This window comes from Schistocerca americana, chromosome 2 (genome assembly GCF_021461395.2).
Source record: "Schistocerca americana isolate TAMUIC-IGC-003095 chromosome 2, iqSchAmer2.1, whole genome shotgun sequence".
Taxonomy (NCBI): domain Eukaryota; kingdom Metazoa; phylum Arthropoda; class Insecta; order Orthoptera; family Acrididae; genus Schistocerca; species Schistocerca americana.
The window spans coordinates 797,956,255-797,978,390 of NC_060120.1; the positions used below are offsets into that span (position 1 = coordinate 797,956,255).

Below are 22,136 nucleotides of genomic sequence, written 5' to 3' on the forward strand. Positions count from 1 at the left end.
ACAGTGGTTGCATGTAGGAGATGGCTGATGCATACTACTACATTGTCTTGGACATGGTGGCAGTGAATGCAAGAGACATCTACAAAATAATAATGAACAAGAATATAGAAAACGTTCATACTCGATCTGAGGTATGAACTCAAGGGAATGAAAGTTCAGGAAGACGAACAGACCAAAGAAGATGATATGGGACAAAAATCACCTAGAAGGTGGAAGAAGTGTCAAATCAGCCTCAGCAAAGGCAACAAGACTAGCAACAACTGTGCAAAGTGCCACTAATCTGTATGTAGGAAATATGCATGTAAAACAGAAATCACCTGTGCTAAGTGCATCTAACAGATTCCAATGACTTGAGTAAAGGGCACAGAGGTAGGCTGCGCAAAATTTTACCACCACTCTACAATGTGGTAGCATATAGCTTTTTCACTTACATAGGTAGTTATTGTAACTAATAGTTACATAAATTTTTAGTGTGTGTGTGTGGGGGGGGGGGGGGGGGAGGCAATGGAAGTAGTGGGAATCAAAGCTCAGCTGCCAGTCTATCACTCGCGAAGATCTGTCACTTGAAGTTTCCTCATACTCTACACATAAATCTTTACAGAGCATTTTACCTTTTCCCATGGCCCACTCTAGTGAAATATTCCATGAACTTGAAAGGGGCATCTACCTGCTTTTATTAACAAAGTTTGAGCCATATAGGTGAGCCTCATCCCACTCCCTTTTGCTGTTGATTTACATTTGGAGAAGACCTACCTATCACTTTTAAAATTCACTTCCTCCTCCTAAGATCTACTGGTAAGGGGACTACTTATCAGGTCATCTACAGAAAACACTTTCTTACTAAAAGGAGATGGCATTTTCCACTTTTGCTAGTTTCAGCCTTCTAGACCATATTAAAGTGATTTTGTGGTTCTGCAATAGAAAAGTGTATCCTACATACTGAAATTTCAGTGTCTGTATATTTGTGTTCTCATCATTTCGGTTCACAAATGCTATTTTGTTTTGACAGCTTGACATTTACACTGGCATTATACATTTATTACTTACTTAAATATATTTAAATTTTGTAATTAATAAAGCTGTCAAACCAACAAGTGAGCATTTGAGCACCAGAATGAACAGAAAACACAAATTTAAAGATGCTCACATTTCAATACATAAGGCATAGATTTCTATTGCAGAATCACAAACTCACTTGAGAATGGCCTAGAAGCCAGAACTAGTTGTCAACAAATGAAATTAATACAGCAAAAGTGGAAAATGCCGGCTTCCTTTAATAATTTCATTGCTGTGGTACCTGCTATGGAAAAAAACCTTCCATACTAAATTTACACATATACTCGCTTTTTGTAGGATCATCTATAGACTTTTGACTTACAAGAGTAATTGTTGTTGTTGTTGTTGTGGTCTTCAGTCCTGAGACTGGTTTGATGCAGCTCTCCATGCTACTCTATCCTGTGCAAGCTTTTTCATCTCCCAGTACCTACTGCAACCTACATCCTTCTGAATCTGCTTAGTGTATTCATCTCTTGGTCTCCCTCTATGATTTTTACCCTCCACGCTGCCCTCCAATACTAAATTGGTGATCCCTTGATCCTTGAACAAGAGTAGTTATCATAACTAAATTGAATACATTAATTTTATGTATATAAACTGAACTGTTCAAATGTATTTAAATTTTATAGTTAATTGTTTAACATTACAAGGAACAAAATAAAATTAAAAAAAAAAATTGTTGCAGTGGGAATCAAAACGGACCAATGAATTACTAGTCACTGCATTTAATTACTCTCCCACGGAGCCTTTACTGCAAGTGCTCTTCAAAACCCCTCATATTGTATACTTGTACAATACATTACACACAATTCCCAAGAAAAATATTGGCCTGGTGCTGTGAGAAACATAGCACTAGTACTGGGTGAAGGGATGATGTCACATCAGTGCATTCACAGTCAAAAACAAGGAGCTGTGTCCCTTCTCTGAGTTGATTGTAGCACAGCTGACCACCAATTCAGCACTCGACTACGGTTACTAGTTATCACAGAGAGAGCACTGCAAAACATGTTTTCATCTGTTTTATTTGTGTACGAATACTCATTCAATGAGAAATGGTGTATTGTAATTTTAGTGTGATTTTGGCTCACATTCTTAGGAAATTGTATAATTTTAGTGCGATTTCTGGCTTGCATTTGAAGAGAAATGGCATAACTTATTTTCAATGTGTTGTAGCACATTAGCTCATGATAACCAGCCACCACTGAAAAGGTACAACAAACCAGTGTGTAGAAAAGTTGTGAATATGTTATGGACCATTTACATTGCAAGTATCTATAAGGTTCTACAACTAGTTAATGTATGAAAGTCTATAGTTTAAGAAACTTGTTTATTGAAGTGAGTAAGTAATGTATAAATTATCAAGTTAAATAATTAATGTTACAACTCACAAAAAGGTAGGGATCAACAGACACTAAAATAAAGTACTCATTGAAGTCAAATATTAAAATATTTTATGCAGGTTCAAAATGACTTTTTTCCTGCAATTTTAGGAAAATCAGAAACTCCTCTGTCCTAGTGTTAAGATCATGTGATTTAGTTAGCCAGCCAAGGTGTAATAGGGTGCATGAGTGATCATCAAACCAGGAATGTGTGCATTCAGCCTTATGAAATTGACTGTTATCATCTTGACAGATAAGAGCAGCAAAATTTGGAAATTTGTGGTAAGGTCTTATGGGACCAAACTGCTGAGGTCATCAGTCCCTAGTCTTACTCACTACTTAGTCTAACATAAACTAACTTATGCTAAGAAAAGAACAATACACACACACACACACACACACACACACACACACACACACACACACACACACACACATGCCCGATATGGGAAATCGCACGAACCATGACAAGACACCTCAGACTGTGTGGCTGCCCCACACAGCTGCAAGAGTGGCCACAGAATACTGATCATGGAGATGTAGAAGAAAGGGCAAACACTTGATCACCAGGAATTTTGAAACAGACGTCTCACTTGATATTTGGGTAACATGAATGAGTGGGCCCAAGTTATGGTATGATAAACATCCCCAAAACATCACAGGACCACCTTCAGCCTGAAATTTGTCCTCCAAGCTTCATTGAGCTATCAGTACATTCGATGCTGTGCAGGCAAAATTGTGACTTGTCAGACCACACTAGATGCCCTGTCAACTACTGTACAATTTCTGTGAAGTTCATCCCATGGAAGATGTCTACCATTATCAGCAATGCTTTTTTGTGTGGTATATGACTCCAAATGTCCATTGCACACAGTTCCATCTGTGCTGATTGAGATGGACCTCTATTCACCAAAATCAGTAATTTCTATCAGGCTTTAAACCCTTTATCATTGTCAAAGCATGAATCTCATCTTTTGTCCCTGTTGGTTAAGATCCTTTTGTCACCATTACCCATAAGCCATGTTACATGGCTGCAAGTTGTATGCCATTCATTTTATACACACTTGACAGTTCACGATGATACACCAACAAATTGTGCAGCTTCATTCGTTGTGTGACCGTGTGTGAGTCTGGATATATAATTCCTTTCTGCCAATCTGTCATGTCTCTACATGAACCCACCTTACTGCACTGGTTCTCTACAACAGATTGGTATATTTGCATCACTTCATTACCATGACATCTGTCAGCAATGGAGAGTAACATGACTACTTGGTACCAATTCTACGTTCTCTACGACACTTCAAAGTGATCAGTGTGCTCTTTTATGGGGTGACTAATATTTTGTCTGGTGAGCCAAGTTACTCATTGCCTAAAATATGTTTTTATTTTGATTATGTTATCTATTTCAGATCAGCTTAAAGAAATAAGGAAAGTACGTTTGTCTCGACTGTTGTGTGATTCTGGTGATGAAATACAAGCAGTTCAGTTATATGCTATGGTGTTACCAGATTCAAATAAGTAAGTAATATATGATGTATCTATTTTGTTCATAAACACTTTTGCATTGATCCCACTTAACTCAATTTGGAAAGAGAAATATTCAATTCCACAGCTAGCCATTCAGATTTAGTTTCACCATAGTTTTTGCAGCTAGCATAATGTGGATGGGCAGTTAAAAAAATGTACCGTCAGTTTCCTTTCCCATCTTTGTCCCCTGAACTTTGTGTTCAATCTGTAGTGACCTAGTCTTCATCAGGACTTTAAACCCTGATTTTGTTGCTTTTGTGCTAATATTTACTGCTTCACTCCTTTTATGACCCTTCTGTATAATGAAAATTAATATAGAACTATTGACTAGATGCATTTAACTTCATTTGTAAAGTACTTTCAATAAAAGGTAGATATTAGGAGAAAAACAGAGGCAAATACACCAAAGAGCAACAGAAACTGGTACATCTGGTACATTCTTCCATAAGTTATACAGTAAGAGATAGTTTTAATTATTTAAATGAAGAGAGCGTGTTTGAAAGTTGCTCTGTAGAGCTGAGTGATCTGAATACATTGGTTATAGCAATCTACAGAATCCCTGGATGTGCGGTAACAAAAGTGTTTTTAACGAAATTCGAATGCCTCCCGGAAAAACTCCAGAAAGAAAGTAAGAAAAAAGTTGTTATAGCGCAGACTTCAACTTAAATGTCTTAGTTGAAAGCAATGATTCCACAAAATTTCATGACTTAATTCAGAAATCTGGTTTCAAGCTAAATTTTTCTGAAGGCACTAGGGAAAACAGCAGATCAGTGACCTGCATTGATAATATTATTACTAACTACATATTTGACAGTGGAAATAAGCACAAATACTGCTTAGACTTGGGTATTTCAGATCACTCAGCTCTGTTTATTGAGCTCCCAAAAGCAAATAACCTAAAGCCTCCAGAAGTGTGTATAAAAAGGGATCTCAGTAAAAGTAAAATGGATTTATTCCGCAGTAAATTAAGTATAATAAGCTGGCCTGTAGACTACAATAGTTCAAGCTCGATAAACTATGACAAATTCTTAAATTGTTTCTTAGAGGTATTTAATGAATCATTTCCTCGTAGATATAAGCAAAAGAAGGTTAATGGTAAACTCAAATGGATTACAACAGGAATGAAGATCTCCAGTGCCAGAAAGAGAGAGCTCCACAATGAGTTAAAATCAAACAGAAATCCAGATTTTGTTATTTATGTCAAACAATATAAAGCTGTATTTAGGAAAGTTGTAGCGGCAGCTAAAAAAATGGCAAATAATAAATTCATACGAGAACACAGAAATAAGACAAAAGCAGTGTGGTCAGTTGTTCAGTCTGAATTAGGAGCCAAAGTAAAAATTCATGAGATTTTGAAAATTAGACATGAAAATGAAATTATAGTAAACCCTGTTCAGATGTCAAGTTGTTTCAATGAATTCTTCCTAAACGTAGTAAGATCGGATGTGGATATGACATTCTATCAGGGCATCACAAATTTGGAAAACAGCCAGAACACATCTTTTAAACAATTTGAAAAAATAGCCCAAAGGGATGTGGAAAAGGAAATATTGTCTCTAAAAAACAAAACCTCACATGGGTGGGATGAAATAACAACATCTGTAATCAAGTATGTGTACGATATTATTTCCCAACCACTGTCAACTATTATAAATCAATCTTATGAACAGGGATGCTTTCCAGAGGTATTGAAATATGGTGAGATCAAACCTCTATTCAAGAAAGGATCGACAGAAGATATGGGGAATTACCACCCTATCTCTCTCTTGCCGGTCTTCTCTAAAGTGTTTGAAAAGATTGTAGCAAAACAAATTAATAACTTTCTTACTGTAAATGATATAATTTTTAAAAACCAGTTCGGATTCCAACAGGGTAAAAGCACTGCGAATGCTATAAATGAGTTTATCCAAAAAATATGCTCCACGTTAGGTAAAGGTTGAAAGGTCACAGGTATATTCTGTGATCTGACTAAAGCTTTTGATTCAGTGAACCATGCATTACTCCTCCACAAATTACAGATGTATGGAATCAGAGACACTGCTTTAAAATGGTTTAGCTCTTACCTGTCAGGTAGGAAACAAAGAGTAATTTTAACTTCAAATGGAACCAATTATTCATCAGACTGGAAAACAGTTCCCCAAGGAGTCCCACAAGGTTCGATATTGGGTCCCCATCTGTTTCTTTTTTACGTAAATGACCTACCACTTGCTATTGATGTTCATTCAGTCTTATTTGCTGATGACACATCAGTTCTAATTGAAAATGAGCCATCTGAAAATATTCCAGAAAAAGCCAAAAATACTTTAGAAAAACTTGAATCTTGGTTCTATCAAAATGGACTAAAACTAAATGTAACTAAAACCAAAATGATGCAATTTGAAGCTAAATCAGTAGAAAGGAGTGAAATAAAGATAACTTGCAATGATCAGGATATTACAGAAGCAAACCACGTGAAGTTCTTAGGCCTAAATCTTGACAAAAATTTAAATTGGAAGGTACACATAGATTACTTAGCAAATAAACTGAACAACTTAGCATTTGCAATGTGTATTTTGTCAGGTGCCACAAACATGGATACCAGAAAGATAGTTTATCATTGCTACTTTGAGTCAGTTATTCGTTATGGCATAATCTTCTGGGGAAATTCAGCAAATGTCACTAGGCTCCTAGTATTACAAAAGAAAGTAATTAGAAACATGTGTGTTGCAAAAAAACAGGTATCCTGTCGACCACTGTTAAAAAATTTAAAAGTACTATCTATCCCCTCACTTTACATATATGAGATGGTGGTGTTCCTATATAGAAATCAACATACGCTAGACAATTTCCGTTTTGACCACAACTACAGCATTCGCCACAGAGATAACTTCAAACTTCCAACGCATCGTTTAAAACTTTATGCCCAAACGCCAGAGTATATGGGGTTAAAAATTTTCAATAAAATAAAAGGCAGTAATATATTTAAAATGGAGATTGGTTCACTGAACAGATTGCTCTTTACTCTCCTGGTGGAAAAGTGTTATTATTCTGTCGATGAATTCATTGAGGGCAGCTTCACAATCTGAACACAGGGATTGTAATACATTTATTATTTTATGTACATGTGTAGCTGTAACTTAGAAATGTAAAATATAATGTAAACTTTTGTATTTCTCTTAAAAAAAGTGAAAAAAGTTTCTTTTGTAAACCTTGACATGTCTCCTGTACATCAAATCAAATGATTTGAAAATTGTATGTAATGAGATGAATAAACCACATAACACATAACATAACAATACCATATAGGACGCCCATGAACATGCAGAAGTGGTGCAATATGATGTAGTATGGATTCGACTAATGTCTGAACTAGTGCTGGAGGGAATTGACACCATGAATCCTGCAGGGCTGTCCATAAATCTGTAAGAGTATGAGGGAGTCGAGATCTCTTCTGAACAGCATGTTGCAAGGCATCTCAGATATGCTCAGTAATGTTCATATCTGGGGGTCTGGTGGCCAGCAGAAATGTTTAAGCTGAGAAGAGTGTTCATGGAACCACTCTATAGCAATTCTGGATGTGTGGAGTGCCACATCGTCCTCCTGGAATTTGCCCCAGTCCATTGGAATGCACACTGGACATGGATGGATGCTGGTGATTAGGCAGAATGCTTACATGTGTGTTACCTGTCAGAGTCGTATCTAGATGTAATAGGGGTCCCATATTACTCCAACTGCAAACACCCCACACCATTACAGAGCATCCACCACCAGCTTGAACAGTCTGACATGCAGGGTCCACGGATTCAAGAAGGGTCCATGGATTCAAGAGGCTGTCTCCATACCAGTACACATCCATTCACTCGATACAATTTTAAACGAGACTCGTCTGACCAGGCAACATGTTTCCAGTCATCAACAGTCCAATGTAGGTGTTGATGGGTCCAGGGGAGGTGTAAAGCTTGTGTCTTGTAGTCATCAAGGGTACACGAGTGGGCCTTCTGCTCCGAAAGCCCATATCAATGATGTTTTGTTGAATGGTTCACATGCTGACTCTTGCTGATGGCCCAGCATTGAAATTTGCAGCAATTTGTGGAAGGGTTGCACTTCCATCATGTTGAACGAATCTCTTCAGTCGTTGTTGGTCCCATTCTTGCAGGATCTTCTTCCAGCTGCAGCGATGTTGGAAATTTGATGTTTTACTGGATTCCTGATATTCATGGTACACTCGTGAAATGATTGTACGGGAAAACCCCATTTCATTGCTACCTCAGAGATGCAGTGTCCCATCGCTTGTCGCCAAATATAACACCACATTCAAAGTCACTTGAATCTTGATAACCTACCATTGTAGCAGCAGTAACAGATCTAATGACTGTGCCAACCTCTTGATGTCTTATATAGGCATTTCCGACTGCAGTGCCGTCTTATGCATGTTTACATATCTCTGTATTTGAATAGGCATGACTATACCAGTTTCTTTGGTGCTTCAGTGTATGAAGTGATTGTAGGGATAGAAGGCATGTGTTGTACAAGGTAAAATGTGGATAGAGAGGTTTGTAATGGCATGCCTTGTTGTAGTCCACAACTCTTTCTTTCCCTCCTTTACTGTAATGTCTTCCTTTCAATCTGCCACATTATCATTATATCTCAATATCTTTTCGAGTATTAAACTTTTACCACAGTGTCATGTTTTGTTTATAGATTTATGTAGATTAGATCTGCAGAGATAAAGCTTCTGTTCTTACTGTTTAAAATATCTCAAACATAATGAGACAGTTAAACTGTTTTCCAATTTAATTTTAAGAACTGTTTTGGAGGTTCATGATTTAGCACTGGGGAAGAGGTTAAACAAAGATAACTTTGTTTGTATACATTTGTTAATTGAAATCTTCAAACATCAGTTTTATTTATTTTCTCAAAATATTAAACTTTGATTTATTAATCTTTCAGAAATTATATCATTGGCATCACATTCGTTAAAATAACAACATCAACAGTTCAATGTCAATTGCAATCTACCAGCTGTTAGAAGACCAAAATGGTCCCCATTCTAACAGAAACAATATAATGATGAATTTGATAGCAAACAAAAATTTATTCTACCACATGATGGTTGTAGACTGCACACCTTTAGTGTTAACATGTTATTGTATGCAGCAGCATTTGTAAAAGTTTTAGGGTATGTGTTTAATTTTATTGGACTGACTCACACACAGATTTATAGTGATTTAATTACCTTGTTTGGCTTTGTCATTGTGTATCATTTCTTTACAGCATAAATCTTTTTAACTTGAGCTATACTTGACTTCTGAATTGTCATAGTAATTTTCTACGCTTTTGCAAGGTATAAATTGTATTTATCACATGTGAGAAGTAAAATGTGTATGTTGAACAGGGACATAAACCCAGATACCTCATGCGTGTGTAATGTTTTATCAATTCCACTAACAGATCATATCTCGTGGACTATCTCAACCCTTCTATTTGGTCAGAGGAGCTAAAATTGAGGAAGAGGGAGGGTGATTTGAGGTTACTGCTGGTCACAGTTCAAGAGGTGGCCAGTCATATTGGTAGATAGTTTGTCCATTGTGATACCTACATAGGGCCAGCGCAACTTCAACATGATGTGGCTGATTTCATATGTGATCCTACCTCTGGCTGGATACAAAATGTTTGTGAGTGGACTGTGATATGAACTGTAGGATGAGTATATGGGATACTCTTGCATCTGGCTTTACCATGGAAGAATAACACTGAGGATGCAGGACTGTGAGCAAGTATTGAATAGTGACTGAATAAAATATTAGGTAGATTATATGGGAGTTTGGCAGTCAAAACCTTAGAAAAAGGTCACAGCTAAGATTTTCAAAGTTGGACAGCAAGGAAAGTATTGGCTGGGAACAAATAGCAATAGGTATGTTTGAGATATGGAAGTAGATGATGAAAGAGAGCTGTTTATGGAGTAACTTGACAAGATATTGTCTTTTAGTGTGAGCTCTTACAAGCTTACCAACATGCTTTTCTAATTACCACTCTGAATTGCAGACGTGATGTACATGTGTAGCCAGGCTGTAGAAGAGGGGCTGATAGAATCATAATGAAATGAAAGCTTGACTTACAGCAAAGGATGAAACTGATGATCACTGTAAAATTGGATGTGACATAGACTGCATTAACAGATATTAATGTAGTGATATGTGATAAGCAGATGTAAGACTGAAACAATAACAGTGGGAAAGTAATATAGTTTTACTGTATAAAAATTACTAAAATAAGGTTGATGCCTTTAAAGGAAATGGATTGCAATCTTCAGCAACCACAGTTAGGTTCAGTCTATTCTACTGTCAGTCATGTCTTAATAATTGCAAGAACAGTTGGCCCTTTTTGGAGAAACTGACTGAAATGAAGACTACACAGCTCCCAAGATTGTGGCAGATCTCTGCTGATCATGTTAAATAATTGAGTTTGTGACCTACTTCAGTGGCTGTGATCCTCAATTCCATAAATGCCTTGTCAAACGTTCCACAGTACTAGGCATCAGTTCTCTGGCACTTCTGGTCTCATATCTTCTGATCCACAATGCAACATGAGGCATAGGAATAATGTGTGTACTAAAATATATCCTGGTAACATTCTGACCTGTGACTCGGTGATGTGTATACAAAGTATGAAGGAAACTAGCCATGGGCCATCAATGGGTCTTATTTTCATTGGAATTCCTCATTCAGTAGCATACAGAATATCGCTACAAGATGTGATGCTCTCACCTTGCAATACAGGATTCACATTTCCTCACATCGTGGATGAAGCCCTCCGGTATGTCTTGTTGTAACGCTTTCCATTGCTGCACAACTTTTTGTGGAAGAGAGTTAGTCTGTGGCAGCAGTATCTGGGATGTAATTCTTTGACTTAGAGTGTTCTGTGAATGTTCAATCAAGTTTAAGTCTGGAGAGTGTGTGAGAGAGAGAGAGAGGAGGGGGGGGGGGGGGCGGTGAGCTGGCTGCTCTATACTTGTGTTATCATCATTTTGCATGTGCTTAACTACCAGGACAGCCCTATGTGGTTGGGTATTATCATCCATATGGCGGAAAAAAGGTCCATAAGTATCAGAGAAAAGGAACAAACATTGTGCAAGATGTCAACACTACAGAATTAATCTGTTACAGTACCTCTAGGAAACATGTGCTGTGGCTTATGGGCTTCCAACATATGACCAAGACTTTTTGTTGTATCAGTCCCTCTTGACAATATAGGTAGGGTTGTGACATGTTCTTAAGTTGTTCAGATGAACATACCACAACAGTCAACTGCCAAGTTATACAGCAACTCATCCATGAACACGATGCAACCCCTCTCTATCAGGAACCTCTCAAAGTAAGGCAAGACATCACATTTATCAAGCCAAGTAAGGTAAGTACTGTGCTGATTGAACATCATTGAACACTTAATGCTTTACATCAATTCTGATGTTCTATAGTATTACATAATTGACCTTACTGCGATTGAAATATTTTGTCCTTCCTGGAATCTTCTCCATAACCATGAAAATGATAGTGTGAGTGACATTCAATTCTCAGCCCATGTCTTCTGGTTGGTCACTAATCTTCCTGTGATTGGGACACATGTAATGTTATCCATACTATATACCTTAAGCACACAAGACACAACATAATACAGTTGGAACTATTATAGCCTAGAACTCTTCCCACAATGGATTGTTTCATCCACACAAAGTAGTCATGTACTAGCATGCCATAAATGCCAAATTTTTCAAGTTACTCCACCACAGTTAAAACCCACAGAGCACTCCTGTAACCTTTTTATGTCTCAAAGATCCTTTAGTTTATGAATGGGAGTGTGTGTTGCTGGTATTTGAAGAAAAATCTTTCCATGAATCTATAGCAAGTTGAAGGTCTGCAATTGTTTCTAAATCCATTCTCAGTTTTGTTAAAGCTATTGTAATATTTTACTACCTATTATTCCTTAATTCCATTTATCTTACTTTTAACAATTAGTGTGTTTCATTAAATTATGATGAATCTTACAGAAATCCTCGAGTCACATGCAATAGCAAGCTTCTACCTAGATTGGATTTAACAAAATGGAAGGATCAGAGCTTACAGGATAACCTATCAGAAGTAAGTCTTGTTAGAGATTAGGTTATTTGTTTTGTAATTACATTATTCATTCTTGAAACATAGATTATGATGGTTCTAAGAAAAAGAAGGCACATTAAAATTGAAAAGTTAGCTTGTTTAGGGACTGAGGAGAAAAATGTATACAATGATGCAAATGATGGTGAAGAAAAGGACCAATAGTTCAAAACAACAATATCAAGAGAGACATTAGAGGATGAAAAACAAAGATTGCAGATTTCAGTGTTATGAATTTTTCTCTTACAAACATACTTGTATGTGTTTCATCTATATCCTCTATGTCAGTTTTTCAACTATATCATTATTTTAAGTATATTTTCATTGTATTTCCAATTTGGGCATTTATTCTGCCTTCTCTTAGACTACATGTTCACATTTGATCTCTTGTCCAATGATTGTAATCTCTTTACATGAATGTCCTGAGTGATTCATGGACTCATCGTCACCCAGTCCAAACTGCTAAGGATAGAAACTTGAAATGTGGAGGGGGCATTGATCTTATGTTGTAGACATTGTTTAGTAAGCGATTTTTTGAAATTCAACCTTTAAGGGAGTGAAATAGGACATGGAAGGTTTTTCGAAATGTGTTATCAAAGAACTGCTAATGCATTTTTAAGGCTACGTCTATAAAACTAGTGCTTCACTTCTCTGTTAGAAGTAAAAAAGTAAAAGTTTTAGTGTTTTTTGAAAATTCAACCCCCAAGGGGTTGAAAAGGGGATGAAAGTTTTTATGGAAGTAGTTCATTATGAAAGCAATTTTGAAGATAAATCTATGAACATTGGTATTTGGCTTCTCAGTTAGAAATAAAGAAATATGTTAGGGATGAGAGTTTGTATGGAAATGTTACTACAAGAACTCAAAAGACTGGTTTTAAAAAAAAAAAAAAAAAAAAAAAAAAAAAAACTGACAACTCCAGCTATCAGAGTCACTTTTTGGTGAGAAGTACATCCGAAAAAGCCCATGTCTATAGGGGTAACATGGCAAACATGTCTCACCTTCCTATTTTTATCATGGGACACTGAGTGAATGTACATCCTTATCATTGAAAGAATGTACAAAAAAAGAAAAAGAAGAAGAACTTAATACATTTTTGCTCCTGTCTTTTTTCATTTTTTAAATATTTTATTTTTATGCAAATGAAAACTTATTGTTATAGTGTAACAAATGATTGCAGTAACGGACTGTCCTTCACCTTTAAGGAAAAGTGCAGTGGCAAATGGATGCATAGAAAGTAGAGGTGGTGAACTATTGTCTTCTGTTCTTATTGAGACTTGAAATTTAAAGATGCAGTTAAAAACAGTTAGACAACACTGTAGAGCAACCAGTCTTCTCTACTTTTTATGTGTCTAAACACCATTTTGCACTTTATACTAAAGATTGTAATATTTCTTTCCATTAATCAACCCAGTTGTAATATTTCATCCCAGATGAGCAACATAATTGTAATATTCCTTCCCATACCAATAAGCCACAAAGTTGAACCTTAAAGACAGTAAGTGCATTTTAGGTTTGGTTTTTACCATTCTTGCACTACATACATTGAAGTGACAAAAGTCATGGCATACCTCCTGATACCATGTCAGACCTCATTTTGCTCTGCATAGTGCAGCAACTCAATGCAGCAACAAGTCATTGGATGTCACCTGCAGAGATCTTGAGCCATGCTGCCTCTATAGCCATCCATAATTGCAAAAGTGTTGCTGGTGCAGGATTTTGTGCACAAACTGGCCTTTTGACTCTGTCCCATAAATGTTTGATAGATTTCATGTCAGTTGGTCTGGTGGCCAGATCATTTGCTCGAATCGTCCAGATTGCTCTTCAGGCCAGTTGTGAAAAATTGTGGCCCAATGACATGAAGTCCATGTGAATTGTCCCTAAATAGCAATAATAACCATTTCCAGTGAACAATTGATTCACTTGGAGCAGAGGGCCCAGTCCATTCCACGTAAACATAGCTCACACCATTATGGAGCCACCACCAGCTTGCACAATTCCTTGTTGACAACTTGTGCCCTGCCTTCAGGAGTATGTGCCACACTGAACGCTACCATCGGCTTGTAGCCACTGAAATCAGTACTCATCTGGCCAGGCCATGGTTTTCTAGTTATCTATGGTCCAACCAATATGATCACGAGCCCAGGAGAGGCACTGCAGGCAATTTCATGCTGTTGGCAAAGGCATTTGTGTCGGTCATCTCCTGTCATAGCCCATTAATGCCAAATTTCACCATGCTGTCATAATGATACATTTGTTGTATGCCTCACACTGATTTCTGTGATTATTTCATGCAGTGTTGCTTGTCCATTAACATTGACAACTCCATGCAAATGGTGCTGCTCTCATTCATTAAGTGAAGGCTGTTGGAATCTACGTTGTCTGTGGTGAGAGGTAATGCCTGAAATTTGAATTATTTGGCACACTATTGACTCCATTGACCTCAGAATATTGAATTTCTTAATGACTTCTGAAATGTAATATCCCATGCATCTAACTTCTACTACCATTTGGCATATAAAATCTGTTAATTCCCATCAAGCAGCCATAATCATGTCAGAAACCTTTTCACACGAATCACCTGAGTACAAATGACAGCTCCATCAAGGCTGTGCTGTTTTATACCTTATGTACGTGATATGACGACAATCTGTATGTGTGTATATTGCTTTATTGTGACTTCTGTGATCTCAGTGTGATTGATATTAGTAAGGACCAGGTACAAAGAAACTATGATTTTACTTAATTTTCTCTCTTGCTTTCAGCTTGTTTCCCAATGTCAAGTTTGTTGTGTAGTCGTTAAAAAACTTGTGTTCATACTTATTATTTATTTATGTACATGAGAGCAGTTATTTATAAAAATTATCACATCATGTTTTCAGAATAGAATCTGAGATAAGATATAACATTTTTACAAATCAAAATCACATGCAGCTCATGGTTACATTTTGAAGACACGAGAATGACTTGTAGTGTAGACACACTAAGAATGCATTTGGCACTCTTTGCTCATATTTATAATCTCACTTTTCACATGCAAAATATTTTGAACATACACTTTCAATTAGAACAATGTAGGGAAGGATACGAGGGTGATTTGAAAAGTTCCCAGAATCACCATGAGAAATCAGCGCTGGTACAACGAGTTGTTCACATGATATTCATTGGATTGTTGCCTGTAAATACATGCCATGTCAGTGCTCTTGGAAGAGAGCTGTGGTGGTGATATGGCTCTGTTGTTGTTCCTGCATAGTGATTTGCGAAGATGGAAAAAATTGAGATTCGAGCAGTGATTAAGTACTTCATAAAGAAACGTATGAAAGCATAGGACATTCGTGCTGATTTCCAGAATACGCTGGGGGACTCTACTTCTTCATATTCAACTGTTGCCAAGTGGACAAATGAATTTAAATTTGGTTGGGAGAGCTTAGATGATGGTCCACGCAGTGGTTGGCCAAGATGTGTCACTACTCCAGAAATCATTGCAAAAGTGCACAAAATATTCATGGAGGATCGCCAATTGAAAGTGCGAGGAATTGCTCACACTTGCCAGATGTCACCTGAAAGGCTGTATCACATTTTAACTGAAGAATTAGAAATGAAAAAAATTATCTGCAAGGTGGGTGCCATGACTCTTTGATGCTGGGTCAAAAATGTTTTAGAATGGACATATCGGAGCAATGTTTGGCTCATTTTAGGAGAAACAAACAAGATTTTTTGTGCTGGTTTGTGACCACAGATGGCACTTCTGTGCACTGCTATACCCAGAGACAAAACAACAGCCAAAGCGGTGGAAACAGGCTAATTCTCCACCACCAAAGAAAGCAAAGACAATTCCTTCATCAGGAAAGATCATAGCATTAGTGTTCTGGGATGAGAAGGTGATTCTGTTTGCAGAGTATCTCTCCACTGGGCAAACAATTACTGGAGAATACTATGCTAACCTCCTGGACAAATTGCAACAAAAGATATGTGAAAAAAGACCAGGTTTAGCAAGGAAGGAAGTCATCTGCCCCTAAGAAAAGAAGTCTTCACAGTTGAGTGAGTTCATGAGTATTTAAATATGTGACATAAATGGGCACATCTTTTGACTGAGTTGACTTACAAGCTTAAATCTTTTACACTGCAAAGAGACCAAAGATTAGTATCTGACATAAATTTCAATTTGATACCTATAACGTTCCTTAGTTGGATGGATGGATGGGTGATTTGGGGGAGGGGACCAAACAGTCATCAGTCCCATCAAATTAGGGAAACATTGGGGAGGAAGTCAGTTATGACCTTTCAAAGGAACCATTCCGGTATTTGCCTGAAGTGATTTAGGGAAATCACTGAAAACCTAAATCAGAATGTCCGGACATGGGTTTGAACTGTCATCCTCCCGAATGCAAGTCCAGTGTGCCAACCACTGTGCCACCTCTCTCGGTAATGTTCCTTAGAAGAAGGGGTCTTAACAGGTGGACAACAAATGGAAAAAAAATTTGTATAATATAATCACAAATTAACTAATTTTACATTTTTCCTTTACCAGTACTGTGATTCTAGGTCGACAGGAAGTACCCCATAGGTTTTGTTGAGTAAATTTACGAGCATTGATATACATGACATGAGTACACTGATTAGAAGTGTAAATTTTTCACTCCACCAAGGGTTTATAGACCTTAATATGTGACAAAAACTTAAACTTGATACCTCTACCCATTCCTGAGAAAAATGGGTCATAACAATTGTTCAGACTGATGGATTTTAAAGTGATCCTATAAGGGTTCCATTTTTACTGGTTGAGATATGGAACCTTGAAAAGAAGATATTAACTGAATAGTTAGCTCTTTCTTTTTGTTTCTATTAACTCCTCTATTCAAAAGAACATAATGAGATTGTTGTATGTTTGATATATGTATTGTGCTCATATGAAATGCAAAATAAATGCTTCTTTTAGTTGTAAAACAACCTGAATGAAATAATTAATTCTGTGTGATCAAGTGTGTTGCATAATGAAGGTATATGTTTGTATTGGAGCAATGTTTGGCTCATTTTAGGAGAAACAAACAAGATTTTTTGTGCTGGTTTGTGACCACAGATGGCACTTCTATGCACTGCTATACCCAGAGACAAAACAACAGCCAAAGCAGTGGAAACAGGCTAATTCTCCACCACCAAAGAAAGCAAAGACAATTCCTTCATCAGGAAAGATCATAGCATTAGTGTTCTGGGATGAGAAGGTGATTCTGTTTGCAGAGTATCTCTCCACTGGGCAAACAATTACTGGAGAATACTATGCTAACCTCCTGGACAAATTGCAACAAAAGATATGTGAAAAAAGACCAGGTTTAGCAAGGAAGGAAGTCATCTGCCCCTAAGAAAAGAAGTCTTCACAGTTGAGTGAATTCATGAGTATTTAAATATGTGACATAAATGGGCACATCTTTTGACTGAGTTGACTTACAAGCTTAAATCTTTTACACTGCTACAGCAAAAGGAATGTGCCCCCCCCCCCCTCCCTTACCAACCTCATAGACATTTCATGGTAAGAAAACTTTTTATATATTGTTCAAAGAACAAATTAAGTTTCCAGAATGTCTGAGAATGTGTGCCATTGGGTGGGGTGCTTTCAGATGGAATGCTATATGTCATTATAGATTATTGGATATAATTGGAAATTATTATAACATAAGGTATGTTGCAGGGTGTGTGACAACACTGTAGCTGTACACAATGTGCTTATTTATTTTGCATCATCCAAAGGACTAAATTATTGATAAAGGATTTGTCTAGTTTCCTAGATACAAATTAAACAATGTTAATTTAATTCCACACTGAACAGTGTAAGAAGCTGCTGCAAAATTGCGAAAAGCAGCTCACTGCAGGGTTTCAAATCAGAAAATGGGGAAAAATTTAATACCATTGAAAAGAGGTCCAAAAACTGAAATCTTTTGTCTAAAATGTCATTGTATTTTGTGACATAGCTGTGCAGTTTTTCACATAATCACACCATACCCTATTTAATAACCCACTATTCAAATTTAAGTACCAAATCAATTCAGATTACAAGTAACATATAAAAGTATGAATATAACTGAACCAAACACGATGATCATTAATTTAATTTCATTCTATAAGGTGGTGAAAGCTGTGTAAAAAAAAAAAAAAAGGGCAGAGTTCCTGTTTCTTACTTTCCCAAGCCGGTATGCCTGTTGTTTTGATTGTGCCGTAGAGATTTCACTGGAAAGGTCTTACACATCCTCCATACAGCTTCATACAGCTTCTCTCTCTCTCCCCATGCGGTTTTCCTATTTCTGGATCCTTGAAGGAAGACATTCATGCTGTTGATTTGCTTTGGATGAAGAGGTGCATGCATAGCTACAATCCTGATTCTGTAGCCAACTGCAAACATTTTTCCATGAAAGTATTGATCTATGGAACACATGACTAACTAACAGTTCTGTTCTTTCTTGCTTCTTATTTATTTATTTTTTGCATTAGATATGTTTGTGTCACATGTTCTTGATTTAGGGGCCTAAATCATAAACTACAAAAACATGATGAAATTAGAGTAATTATGATTCCTCATTTTGAACTTGTGAATACTATTTTTAAAATTTGTAGCTTATTGTTTTTGGACACCTAAGACATTTGGAGAAAAAAGTGTTGCTATGGCATGATTAATGCATATTTAATGCTGTATCATGTTTACTATAATTACAACAACTAATACCACTACGTTAAACTGTGCAGACTGTAAACATAAAGTTATTTCAGTATAGTAATTAGATGTTATTTTTTTAATATTTTCTAATTACTTGAATTTTTCAGGTTAGATTATCTGAGGAAATTTTACCTGACAATGAAACTGAAGTGATGGATCCAAACATAGACTTGGTTTTCCAGGTTCCTGATGAAACAGAAGAGGTTAATGTGACTGACAATTTTGTATCACTCTTGAATGGAATGGACTGAAGTATTAGAATGACACTTATACCCAATTTTCACAAATTAACTTGACTGATTAGAATTACATTTTCATGATTTTAATTTTGGATTTTGTGTCCTTTTACATTCATAGGAAATGGTGGTTTTATTAAAACTAAAAATAGCAGTATATCATTTAGTGAACAAATATGGGATATTTCAGCAAATATATAAATGGGTGAACATGAGAAAAATTTTAGCTTTCATGTCATTGAAAGTAGTGTACAAGCTGTTATGGCAGTTTTTCATCTGATGTCAGTATGAGTAAAGATTAGATATAAAAAATGTTAACACATTAAGTATATGAGTTGTTGAAAGATACTCCATTTTAAAATGTCTTGCATAAGATGTTATACTTATTTGCATATGAAATAAATGAATTAAAATCAGAGTAATTCTATTGGACTGAAGTTATTTGTTACAGCATAATCATACTGATGAGAGATTTTGTATTAAGTTTGCACAAACCGCAAGATCAGTAAATTGGCAAATGAATAAACAGTGGCACTTATGACATCAATGGAGCCCTGTAACACGATGACCACAACAACAAACAGTTGGTTGTCTACTGCAATGGAACTCTACATCCATATTATATAATTTGGGTATAGTCTATAATACAGCATTATCAGGTTGCCTAAAGGTTTATTGACCTCACAATGGGTTGATGTGAAGAAACAGGGAATAACTTCCATGGTACTGGAGGGAGCTGTAGAAGGTAGAAACTGTAGTGGAAGACAGAGATCAGAATACATCCAGCTAATAATTCAGAACATAGGCTACAAGTGTTACTCTGAGATTAGAAGGTTTACACAGAGAGGAATTCATGATGGGCCACATGAAACCAGTCATTAGACTGAAAACTTAAAAAAAAAGTAGAATTGCATCAAGCCTGGGTGAGCGGCAGGCTCGCCATTGTGGAAAAAATCAGTGTAAGCCAGTCACACCATTTGGCACAGATGTGTAAACAGCTACAGTCTGTGATGGGCCTAATGCAGAAGGCATTCGAGCATTCCGGTGAATCGAGGACCCTCAACATACGATGCAGCATAATGCAGATTGTATACACACAGGTAGGTGATGGCTCAGGGTAAGTCAGGTGACGGTAGTGCCAGAGCACAACTGTGAACTGTAGACCCTGGGTAAGTGCCGTGAAGTTGGTTGAAGTTATGAAGTTAGCAAGTAGATGGGACTGCAACTATCTGGTGCTCATACTATGTTGTATTGACAATGTTCCATCTTCAATGGCAGGCAGTGTGACAAGTTGTGTGGCAGCCAGACTCATCTTACTGGTAGGGTGGGAAATTCTATTCAAATTCTAGTTGAGAAATGCAATGACAGCTTTCTGCTGTCTTGGCTGCAGGTTATGGACACCAATTTGAAAGGCAGTGGAGCAACATGCCTCCCCTCTTTGAAAGATCCTGTCCATCATATCACAGACTGGTATTTATATCTAAAATCTTGTACAATAAATCTTACATTTTTAAATTTATGTACATTTTTGATTCAGGTTTCTCTTTCACTATGTCAGCCTGAGTTACAGTGTACAGTGGCTAGTATATTTAATCTCTGATTATTGCTAATTCTGATCCACTCAGCCAGTACATGATATGCAAGGAGTCAGGTGGGTGGGAGTTTTCTGCTGTGAGTAGATATAGGCTGCACAGATGAGAGTTAAAATCAAGATGGTGCCTGAGATTGAAGTGCTGATTGCCACAACTTTGTAGTGATAATTTCTGCAGTATTGTCACATATACTGATTCATTTTCTCCATGCTAATACACCCTTTCTGTGGTACTATCAATTCATCCAGAAAATAAGGAGATTGCATTCTAAGGTACTGCTTAGAAAGATCAAGTTTTGGGCACATAATATATGTAAAATTTTGTTAGTCCGGTATATAGCAGATACATTATGTTTCAAATCACAGCCCTCTTTATGGTTGTTGGGAGATGGAAAGTTGGCTCTGCTATTTCACTAATCATACCAGTTAATAATATGCTGCTACGCTTCAGGTCCATTGATTGCATACCTTAGGTCACTCTTGCTGGTGATGTTACCTGGAGAAAGGAAGCTGTAAATGTTCTCCCTTCCATAGTCCATGTTCATAATCTGCAAATAACACCCATACCTATATCACTCCACAAAATAAAAATCCTATTCCCATCATCTGACATTCCTTTGTAATGTAATGACTCTCGAATTAGTGGGTCAACATGGAAAATCAATCTACTTGAATTACATACTCGACATCCAAAACAAATAATAACTATTATCCTACCACACAATGAGAATCAACCATTAATTTATCATTGGTTATTTTTACACACTTTATAGTCCAAAATACTACAACTACTTCCTTTGCTATTTGCACAAAATTTGCACACTTTGGTTTCGGTGATACATCACACAATACAAAATAAAAAAATAAACATCTTAATGTACTACTACTACTACTACTACTACTTTTATGATCTTAATGCATAGGTATTCATGTCTGCAGTTTGCACAGTTGTGTATGGTTTCTCCTTTTTCTTTTTATCTCTTCATACTCCCCCCCCCCCCCCCCCCACCCACCCCTTATTTGAGAGCACTACAATTATTGGTTGACATGAATCTTGGCACCCCTGAAAGGATGAATAAGTCCATGTGTTGGCTACTGTCTGTCGTTTGACTTTTACTGGTGATGCCATCTGAGTAACTGGATAAGGACCTAGGTACTGGGTGCCACATTTTTTTGCTTTTACCCTTTTGGAGAATTTGGGCTTGTCAGCTTCACCCACTGACCCACATGATATTCTGATAGTTTTGAATTGCATTTTCCCACTCATTCTTAATGCTGAAGGATCTCAGTATCAGCTTTTCCTACCCGTTTCCACACTTCTCTCAATGTTCTCACAAAGGTTTAACTAGTTCACTGTTTTTTCCTATCTTTTTCCTATCTTTCCTAACTTCAATTGATGATGGCCTGTACTTTTATGGATTTAGAATTATACAGTGCTACCATGTACAGAAGCAAAGTAGCCCAATCATTGTGATGGCTGTTCACATAGTGGCTTAGCATTTTTCCCT

General features: G+C 36.8%; 1 protein-coding gene across 1 annotated transcript in view; it reads left to right on the top strand.

The window, feature by feature from the left end:
• LOC124594442 (peroxidase-like) overlaps nucleotides 1-19,297 on the top strand; it is a 137,609-nt gene extending 118,312 nt beyond the window's left edge. Inside the window, exons 15-17 of the mRNA XM_047132817.1 lie at nucleotides 3,848-3,956; nucleotides 11,992-12,082; nucleotides 18,909-19,297. Coding sequence (XP_046988773.1) covers nucleotides 3,848-3,956; nucleotides 11,992-12,082; nucleotides 18,909-19,052 — 344 coding nt within the window. The 3' untranslated portion in view covers nucleotides 19,053-19,297. The remainder of the gene's footprint in view (nucleotides 1-3,847; nucleotides 3,957-11,991; nucleotides 12,083-18,908) is intronic.
• Nucleotides 19,298-22,136: the final 2,839 nt, after the last annotated feature.